This window comes from Salmo salar, chromosome 01 (genome assembly GCF_965601325.2).
Source record: "Salmo salar chromosome 01, fSalSal1, whole genome shotgun sequence".
Classification (NCBI taxonomy): Eukaryota; Metazoa; Chordata; class Actinopteri; order Salmoniformes; family Salmonidae; genus Salmo; species Salmo salar.
The window spans coordinates 160,981,237-160,992,500 of NC_138291.1; the positions used below are offsets into that span (position 1 = coordinate 160,981,237).

At 44.1% G+C, this 11,264-nt stretch overlaps 1 protein-coding gene across 1 annotated transcript in view; it reads left to right on the forward strand.

The window, feature by feature from the left end:
- The first annotated feature begins 2,171 nt into the window (after window positions 1–2,171).
- LOC106568017 (GDNF family receptor alpha-2) overlaps window positions 2,172–11,264 on the forward strand; it is an 86,121-nt gene continuing 77,028 nt past the window's right edge. Inside the window, exons 1-2 of the mRNA XM_014138011.3 lie at window positions 2,172–2,894; window positions 5,385–5,684. Of these exons, the coding sequence (XP_013993486.1) occupies window positions 2,855–2,894; window positions 5,385–5,684 (340 nt within the window). The 5' untranslated portion in view covers window positions 2,172–2,854. The remainder of the gene's footprint in view (window positions 2,895–5,384; window positions 5,685–11,264) is intronic.

Sequence of the window (11,264 nt, forward strand, 5' to 3'; positions counted from 1 at the left end):
GCAGGACATTTTAAACTTGTAGTGCATTTGAGGTTTAAAAAGGCTTTTGAAGTTTGCACTTAGAAATTTCAGACTTGATTTTCCCAAATGTATCAACCCCTACAAAAATGTCCATTAATTATAATCCACATAATAATTCAAATGTCTTGTTGCTGAAAGATTATTTTCCTGCTGTAGCAAACTGGCTCAAATTAAGATCCTATCTGTAGCATCCTCTGCTGAACAGAGAGAAAAGACCTTGAAGATTAGAACACACTGAGAAGGAGACAACTATCCTTCTGCTCTTATAATGGTACTGGCATAGAGAGAGAGAGTTGTATTACCCAATGTGTAAAACAATCTCCTCTCCTCCAGAAGGTTGCTTGTTCAAATCCTGGATCGGCAGATACATTGTATGTGATTAATCAGTAAGCTAGTTTCAGATCCCAGGTACCATCTCCTGCCCTTGTGCCCTTAAGCTCAAACAGCCCCAGGGCATCTAACGTGCCCATTTAACATCACTCCATCATTATCACTGATGTATCCTTTAACTTCAGCTCATTAATCAGCCTTAATTATTCATTAGACTTAATTGTCTTTCTGCCCGCTTGGGTAATTAAATTAAAGGTCCGGCTCATTGGGACTGACCCCACTGTCTTCCACTCTGAAGGAAAGAGGGAGAGAGGGAGGAGGGAGAGAGGGGTGGGGGAGAGAGAGATGGTGGGGGAGAGAGGAGGAGAGGGATGAGGGAGAAAGAAAGAAAGAAAGAGGGGAGAGGGAGAAAGAGATTGACAGAGGAGAGGGAGAGATAATGAGAAAGAGAAAGTCAGAGGAGAGGGAGAGATAATGAGAAAGAGAAAGAGAGATGAGAGGGAGAGATAATGAGAAAGATAACGAGAGAGGAGAGGGAGAAATAATGAGAAAGAGAAAGACAGATGAGAGGGAGAGATAATGAGAAAGAGAGACGAGAGGGAGAGATAATGAGAAAGAGAACGAGAGAGGAGAGGGAGAAATAATGAGAAAGAGAAAGAGAGAGGAGATAAAGAGATAATGAGAAAGAGAAAGACAGATGAGAGGGAGAGATAATGGGAAAGAGAGATGAGATGGAGAGATAATGAGAAAGAGAAGAGAGAGGAGAGGAGAGGGAGAAATAATGAGAAAGAGAGAGGAGAGGGAGAGATAATGAGAAATAGAAAGAGAGAGGAGAGGGAGAGATAATGAGAAATAGAAAGAGAGAGGAGAGAGAGATATAATAAGAAAGAGAAATAGAGTGATATGATGTTAGTGAGGAAAGAGAGTGATGAGAAGAGAGAGAGTAATATTGGTAATGATTTAACTCATAAGCTAACATATGGAATTGTTTTAAGATGGTTATGCCATGGATCATATTGCTATTTGATTTTGAATATTAGGACCCATGTAGGTATATCATTTTTTTAATATAAATGATTTGATATAATATAGAATTTGGCCCCAGAGAAACGCATTGCATAACACATTCATAAATGGCATAACAGACAGTCAAATAATAAATAAAGGAATAAAGTTTTGAAGTGTCTGTCTTATATCTAGCATATACTAGATAAACCCCCCCGCCCCCAGATATCTCTTACTTAAACCAGCGGAATTTGGTGGGGATGTTTCTATAATGTGTGTGTGTGTTTGTGTTTGTTTGTGTGTATTAGCCTCACTCGCTTTGATGAGTGCCCTACACCCCAGGTCACGCACGGTCTCGGTTCTCTATAAAACCAGTGTGTGTATGTCTGTTTGTGTGTGTGTATAGGCCTGATAGTGTTTGAGTGAGTGTGTGTTGTGTAAAACACCGTTACTCTCATATCGTTCGCGGTAACTTGCCGAAATGCAACTTCAGTTAGAGAGAAAGAGAGGGAGGGAGAGAAAGAAAGAAAGAAAGATAGAAAGAAAGAAAGAAAGACAGACAGACAGACAGACAGACAGACAGACAGAAAGAAAGAAAGAAAGAGTTTTCCCATGATCGAACACGAGCTGCTTTTCTCCCGCTGTAACGGAAAGGCGGGCAGACAGGCTCTGGAGTGAATTAGAACTCTCCGCTATATCTATTACCGGGTAACTGTCTACCCGGGTTGGAGGGTGTACCACCATCACATACACACTCCCGGTCTCGGAAGTTTAATTGATTTAAGGACATCTGTATTAAACAGCCATCAGCTGCCTCCACGAGTCCGGAAGAACCACCTAGTTAGAAATAGCATACTGCTGTCTGACGTCCTCTCTGTCCCTCTCTCTCCATCTCTCTTTTTCTTTCTCTTTCTAGCTCACACACGCGCGCGCACCTTCCTCTATCACACACTAACACTGGAAAGTTTGAATGCGTTGGCTCATGGTCAAGAAGACAGCGTTTTTAACGGGATCAGCCAGTCGATGTCAGAGAGACCATCCCTCTCCTGGCCCGGAACAGGGCACTCTCGAACCCTTTAACGGATACCGGGACAGCCAGCGAACAGGTTCTTGGCTCCGCGGCGGGTCCTGTTTCGCAAGGACAGCTGTTATTAGCGGGGAACTTTTCTTCCAACTCTTGCTCCTTCCAGAGAGGATGTTAACGTTATCAGTCCATTTCACATGAAAACACTCCGTCAGAGTGTGTGTGTGAGTGCGTTTGTGCGTGCCTGTGTAACCTACTATATGTGTGTGTGGTTTCAAATGAAGACCTGAGTTCGTGTGTGTGTTTCTGGGTTCGTCTGGCGCGGCTCTGGTTTTTGGATTATTAACCGGCGAGGAGCAGTGTTGGAGATGTGTCTCTGTTTTAACGATTTACCTATTTATTTAGCCGTTAACGGCTGAACCGGACAGCTCGCATTCGACTCGTGACTTCAGGATTACTGCTCTGGAACCTGCCATGATTCTGCTGAACCTTCTCAGCGTGCTGGTTCTGTTGGGTGAGTACACACACACACACACACGGATAAGAGGGCATCCACTCCACGACCAACATTTCAGTTAAGGATATAACTAAAAGCAGTCATGCCTCCACCTGGTGCCTTGCTGCTGCTGGTTAAGGTTTTAAGAAAGTATAACCTAATCATTTACAATTATATGACCTCACGTAGACATAGTAAGCATCTGAAAGTGATTTGGGGTTTTGCGTAGCACAATAGTTCTTTGGAGTGTGATGACGTACAAGCTCTCCCTTCTGGTAGGATCTGACGGTCAAAGGGACAGAGCATGGGGCATGTTCCCTCCGCCTCAGCTGCTTGCTCAAGTGTGTGCGTGTGTGGGTGTATGTGTGCTCCTGCCTGTGCCTGAGGACTCGGCTCGCGCGGCAGAGCTGTCCTTGGTGCTGAAATCTGTTCACGGTAGTGGCGCGAGACTATGGTCTGTCACTTTTCAGCCCTCAGCGTGCTGCCTGTTTGTCTGTCCAGTCGGCCACCGTGTGATCCTATGAGTGTTTTATAGATTAATCTAGAACGCATTACTAACAAATCTAGAAGTTTATGATGTTTTCCTATATTTACATGATAGGCATTTTCACCCTTTGTTGTCATAGCTTTATGTTTTGAGGTGATTTAAAATAGGGTAAGAGAGAAGAGGGAGAGGAGGAAGAGTGAGAGGAGAGAGACTGGAAGAGGTGAAAGAGAGAGAGAGGGAGAGTGAGAGAAGGGGGAGGAGAGAAGAGGAGGAGAGGATAGTGCTAGGAGAGAGTGAGAGGAGTGGAAAGGAGAGGATGGGAGGACAGGAGGGGATGGATAGAAGAGGAGAAAGTAGGGTAGAGGAGAGAAGGATGGAGGAGATGAGGATGGACAAGGGGAGATCAAGAGAGAGGAGAGGAGGATGGAGGAGATGAGGATGGACAAGAGGAGATAAAGGGAGATGAGGATGGACAAGAGGAGATGAGGATGGACAAGAGGAGATAATGGGAGAGGAGAGGAGGATGGAGGAGATGAGGATGGACAAGAGGAGATAAAGGGAGATGAGGATGGACAAGAGGAGATCAAGAGAGAGGAGATGAGGATGGAGGAGATGAGGATGGACAAGAGGAGATAATGGGAGAAGAGAGGAGGATGGAGGAGATGAGGATGGACAAGAGGAGATAAAGGGAGAGGAGGATGGAGGAGATGAGGATGGACAAGAGAAGATTAAGGGAGAGGAGAGGAGGATGGAGGAGATGAGGATGGACAAGAGGAGATAAAGAGAGAGGAGAGGAGGATGGAGGAGAGGAGGATGGAGGAGATGAGGATGGACAAGAAGAGATAAGGGTTGAGGAGAGGAGGATGGAGGAGATGAGGATGGACAAGAGGAGATAAAGGGAGAGGAGAGGAGGATGAAGGAGATGAGGATGGACAAGAGGAGATAAAGAGAGAGGAGAGGAGGATGGAGGAGAGGAGGATGGAGGAGATGAGGATGGACATGAGGTGATAAAGGGAGAGGAGAGAAGGATGGAGGAGATGAGGATGGACATGAGGTGATAAAGGGAGATGAGAGGAGGATGGAGGAGATGAGGATGGACATGAGGTGATAAAGGGAGAGGAGAGGAGGATGGAGGAGATGAGGATGGACATGAGGTGATAAAGGGAGATGAGAGGAGGATGGAGGAGATGAGGATGGACATGAGGTGATAAAGGGAGATGAGAGGAGGATGGATGAGAGGTTACTGCCCCAGACAATATTTGACAGTGGTGATTTTACTGATGATGACATAAACACAGAACTCCCCTGTAAACAGCCTGCAGCCAGCTCTGTACTCAACAAGATATCACTGTGTTTGATGTCCTTAGATAAACGTCTATTTTTGACTAGTAAACTGACTTAATCTCCCGACATCATGTATTTATGCACAAGGCTGACTGCGTCTCCCGACCTCCTGGGGACCTGCAAAAACGTCAAATTTCTACTTGAATCTGGAATGATCTCTCTGCTATACTGCTACCACACACACACACACACACACACACACACACACACACACACACACACACACACACACACACACACACACACACACACACACACACACACACACACACACACACACACACACACACACACACACACACACACACACACACACACACACCTTTGGCTGTTCTTTTCTAGCTTTGACCTTGGGGGAAAATGTTATATTTTTTTACACCAGCATGAACAAACAGAGCAATTAGAAAAAACATTGTTCTAATGTAGCTAGAAAATCTTTTTTAAGTAGATTATATTTAATGTAGTATATAGATCATATTTAATAATCTCCCAGATGGAGTGTGTGCTGTGTATCTGTGTGTGTGTGGGTGTAGGATGTGGTGGTTAAAGTTAATCGTTAAAATGAATATAATGATGACATTTTGCCGCCAGACGCTGTGTGCGTGGGTTGTTAGGGTCAGGGTTAACTATTGTTAACATTATGACTAATCATTATTCCTCTTCTCTCTCCGCTGCAGGGTGTGTGTGTGTGGTGTGTGTGGGGGGGCATGGATGGAGGGAGCCGCTGGACTGCGTGCGGGCGTTAGAGCTGTGTAACGGGGACAGCCAGTGCAGCTCCAGCTACAGGATCATGCGCCAGTGCCTGTCAGGCGGGGCGCGGGACCGCCAGACCATGCTGGCTGGCAGAGAGTGCCAGGGGGCCATAGAGGTCCTACAGGACTCGTCGCTCTACGATTGTCGCTGTAAGAGAGCCATGAAGAAGGAATTACAGTGTCTGCAGAACTACTGGAGTATACACCAGGGCCTGACAGAGAGCGGTGAGTTACCTGGGCTACATGGCACAGTAGCACACACTAGGGCATACCTGCGCAGGCAGTTTCATGTGTGTACTTTACTTTACTGACTTTATTGTCCCCATGAGGACATTTTGTTGCTGTGTCATGTACATGTTTTAAAGTGGCATTTTAAATACAAAACAAATTGACAATACAACTTTCATAACAGTTTCATACCAGCACCTGCGTGTCAGTGGAATGGAACATTGTTCAATGATCTTACTGTTGAGGATAATCCAAAACATATTTTTTGGTGCTTGCCAGGAATTCACTGTTGGTTTTTCATTCTTCACATTCCTCATGAATTATAATATAGTATTACTGATACCTCCTGTTAGTTGGGTTGATGTGATTGGATATGACCTCCAGTGCCTCTGCTGGCTCAGAATGCAATGCTCCTTTTCTGTTTGTGTGTGTGTGTGTCCTCACTGCGGCTCTTTGGCACAAACAAACACACACACACACACACACACACACACACACACACACACACACACACACACACACACACACACACACACACACACACACACACACACACACACACACACACACACACACACACACACACACACACACTCTCTCGCTGGGCTGGGAAAGCTGGCCTAGTTTAGTTTTTGCGGCAGTAGGCCTCATTAAGGAGCTTCTCTCTTTGTTCTCCCTTCCTCTCTGGATGTCTGCTGCCAACAATGCCTGCAACACAAACACACACACACACACACACACACACACACACACACACACACACACACACACACACACACACACACACACACACACACACACACACACACACACACACACACACACACACACACACACACACACACACACACACGCAAGGGCATACACACACACAGACACACACACACACACACACGCTCACCCTCAGCATGAGTGGGGACACACAGAGCTCAAGGGCACAGAGAGAGAGAGAGAGAGAGAGAGAGAGATTCTAGTTGTGGGTGTGACTGTTATCAGATATAATACATTCATCAATGTGGCTCCCTGTTTGGCCCATGAAGAAATCTCTGAAAACTAAAATGCTCTGTTTATATAAGCATCCTGTGTGTGTGTGCAGAAATAAAGCTGAAAGGACAGCAGAGCAGTACTGGGTGTGTATGATACTCTGTAGTCTAGTCAGAAATAGACTGGCTCACTAAACAACAGTTACTATGGGGAACAGGGTCTTAAAGGGAGGAGAGGAGAGGAGATGAGAAGAGAAGAGAAGGGAGGAGAGTTAAGGAGAGGGGAGGAGAGTAAAGGAGAGGGAAGGAAAGGAAAGGAGAGGAGAAGAAAGGAGAAAGGAAAGAGACATTGTAGAATAATAGTGAAGACATCAAAACTATGAAATAACACACATGGAATCATGTAGTAACCAAAAAAGTGTTAAACAAATCAAAATATAATTTATATTTGAGATTCTTCAAAGTAGCTACCCTTTGCCTTGATGACAGCTTTGCATACGCTTGGCATTCTCTCAACCAGCTTCACCTGGAATGCTTTTCCAACAGTCTTGAAGGAGTTCCCACATATGCTGAGACTTGTTGGCTGTTTTTCCTTCACTCTGCTGTCCAACTCATCCCAAAACATCTACATTGGATTGAGGTTGGGTGATTGTGGAGGCCAGGTCATCTGATGCAGCACTCCATCACTCTCCTTCTTGGTCAAATAGTCCTTACACAGCCTGGAGGTGGGTCATTGTCCTTTTTAAAAACAAATGGTAGTCCCACTACACGCAAACCAGATGGGATGGGCTATCGCTACAGAATGCTGTGGTAGCCATGCTGGGTAAGTGTGCCTTGAATTCGAAAGAAATCACAGACAGAGTCACCAGCAAAGCAGCCCCTCCTCCTCCGTTCTTCACGGTGGAAACCACACATGCAGAGATCATCCGTTCACCTACTCCGTGTCACAAAGACACGGTGGTTGGAACCAAACATCTCAAATTTGGACTCATCAGACCAAAGGACATATTTCCACCAGTCTAATCTCCATTGCTCGTGTTTCTTGGCCCAAGCAAGTCTCTTTTTCTTATTGGTGTCCTTTAGTAGTGGTTTCTTTGCAGCAATTCGACAATAAAGGCCTGATTCATGCTGTCTCCTTTTTGATGTTGTTGTGATGTGTCTGTTTTAATTTTTTTTTAAATTTTATTTCACCTTTATTTAACCAGGTAGGCCAATTGAGAACAAGTTCTCATTTATAACTGTGACCTGTCCAAGATAAAGCAAAGCAGTGCGACAAAATCAACAACACAGAGTTACACATAAACAAACGTACAGTCAATAACACAAAAGAAAAGAAAAATGGAAAAATCTATGTACAGTGTGTGCAAATGTAGAAGAGTAGGAAGGTAGGCAATAAATAGGCCATAGGGGTGAAAATAATTACAATTTAGCATTAATACTTGAATGATAGATGTGCAGATGATGATGTGCAAGTAGAGATACTCGGATGCAAAACAGCAAGAGGGTAAGTAATAATATAGGGATGAGGTAGTTCGTGTGCTATTTACAGATTGGCAGTGTACAGGTACAGTGAACGGTAAGCTGCTCTGACAGCTGACGCTTAAAGTTAGAGAGGGAGATATAAGTCTCCAACTTCAGATATTTTTGCAAATCGTTCCAGTCATTGGCAGCAGAGAACTGGAAGGAAAGGCAGCCAAAGGAAGTGCTGGCTTTGGGGATGACCAGTGCAATATACCTGCTGGAGCACGTGCTACGGGTGGGTGTTGCTATGGTGACCAGTGAGCTGAGATAAGGCGGGGCCTTACCTAGCAAAGACTTATAGATGACCTGGAGCCAGTGGGTTTGGCAACGGACATGTAGTGAGGGCCAGCCATCGAGAGCATACAGGTTGCAGTCGTGGGTAGTATATGGGGCTTTGGTGATAAAACGGATGGCACTGTGATAGACTACATCCAGTTTGCTGAGTAGAGTGTTGGGGGCTATTTTTTAAATTACATCGCCGAATTCAAGGATCGGTAGGATAGTCAGTTTTACGAGGGTATGTTTGGCAGCGTGAGTGAAGGAGCCTTTGTTGCGAAATAGACAGCAGATTCTAGATTTAATTTTGGATTGGAGAAGCTTAACGTGAGTCTGGAAGGAGTTTACAGTCTAACCAGACACCTAGGTATTTGTAGTTGTCCACATATTCTAGATCAGAACCGTCCGGAGTAGTGATGCTAGTCGGGCGGGAGGGTACGGCAGCAATCGGTTGAAGAGCATGCACTTAGTTTTACTAGCATTGAAAAGCAGTTGGAGCAATTCGACCATGAAGGCCTGATTCATGCAGTCTCCTTTTTGATGTTGATGTTGTGATGTGTCTGTTACTTGAACTCTGTGAAGCATTTATTTGGGCTGCAATTTCTGAGGCTTGTAACTCTAATGAACTTGTCCTCTGCAGCAGAGGTCACTGGGTCTTCCTTTCCTGTGGTGGTCCTCATGAGTGCCAGTTTCATCATAGCGCTTGATGGTTTTAGTGCCTGCACTTGATGAAACTTTCAAAGTTCTTGAATATTTCCATATTGACTGACCTTCATGTCTTAAAGGAATGATGGACTGTCGTTTCTCTTTGCTTATTTGAGTTGATATTGCCATAATATGGACTTGGTATTTTACCAAATAGGGCTGTCTTCTGTATACCACCGCTACCTTGTCACAACACAACTGATTGGCTCAAACGCATTAAGAAGGAAAGAAATTCCACAAATTAACTTTTAACAAAGCGCACCTGTTAATTGAAATGCATTCCAGGTGACTTCCTCATGAAGCAGGTTGAGAGAATGCCACGAGTGTGCAAAGCTGTCATCAAGACAAAGGGTGGCTACTTTGAAGAATCTCAAATATAAAATATAAACACTTCTTTGGTTACTACATGATTCCATGTGTTATTTCAGAGTTTTGATGTCTTCACTATTATTCTACAATGTAGAAAATAGTAAAAATAAAGAAAAACCCTTGAATGAGTAAGTGAGTCAAAACATTTATATATATATACAGTACCAGTCAAAAGTTTGGACACACCTACTCATTCCAGGTGTTCTGCATTTCAAATGAAAACATAACAGATGTGTTTAAATAGCAGCCATATATTCACAGTGTTACTACTGTTTCTAATGGCCTGAGTAACTGCTCCTAATTAGTGGTGTGACGCTCGTCGTAATGAGTAGACCAAGGTGCAGCCTGGAAAGTGCTCATCTTTATATTTATTGTAACTCAGAACACTCAAACAAAATAACAAACCAAGGAAAAACGAACGTCACGTTCTGCAGGCTTACTTAGCTGACAAAAACAAGATCCCACACAGGAGGGAAAAAGGGCTGCCTAAGTATGATTCCCAATCAGAGACAACGATAGACAGCTGCCTCTGATTGGAAACCATACTCGGCCAATCAAAGGAAAAAACACAACATAGAAATATAACCCATAGAATGCCCACCCCATGTCACACCCTGACCTAACCAAACAGAGAAAAACGTCTCTCTCAGGTCAGGGCGTGACAAGTGGGTCATTCTGTCTTGTAATGAATAAGTTGTTATGATTGTTTAGGACCCCCTTGGTTGCAGGTGTGTCACCACACAGATGATAACTTTTATTTGTTGCATCTAATCTGATCAAGTGAAGTTTGACACATAATGTAAGCACACACAGTCTTTTCAGGAATTAGAAGCAGCCAGTCCCACACTGATTGCTTAATTAAGATTAGCTCTGATTGGCTGTTATTCACAGCTCTTGTCCATCATTGGACGGCTCTTTGTGTTAAGTCCTAATTAGACTGACGGGACTGAGCCCGATCACGCACATACACACACGCACACACACACACACACACACACACACACACACACACACACACACACACACACACACACACACACACACACACACACACACACACACACACACACACACACACACACACACACACACACACACACACACAGAGAGAGAGAGAGAGAGAGAGAGCGAGAGCATGATTCATTAGGTATTATTCTCTGCGACAAATTGGGGAACAAAGAGCAGCTTGGTACTGCCAATGCTTAGCATCCAAGCTAATAAATCAGCTTTTATCCATTCACTATAATGATTCCTACTCAGGTATTTAGCGATCAAGCTAATCTCAGGTTTCTAGTATTGACTCAGGTACTTAGCGTGCAGGCTAACACATCAACAAGGATAATTCAGGCTTTTAGCATCCAGGGCAGGCTAATAGATTACTAATTTAGTATTGACTCAGGTATTTAGCCTACAAGCTAATCACTGGGGTATGTAGCATTCGGGCAAATAAATAACTAATTTGCCATTCAAACTAATCAGGGAGGTATTTAGCATGCAGTGCTAATGAGTCAGTCTGAGGCAGATTAGTGCTGTGCCACTGAGGAATGGCACTGTTGTTCTCTGTTTACTCACTTCATTTTCTGTCAGAAAACATGCACATGCTCACACACAATAGAGCCAAAAGGAACAGCGATTCATCAGAGAAATTATTAAAAGAGTCCAAAGACAGAATAGTCAGAAAAAGACGGTGAGAACGAGTGTGTGTGTGTGTGTGTGTGTGTGT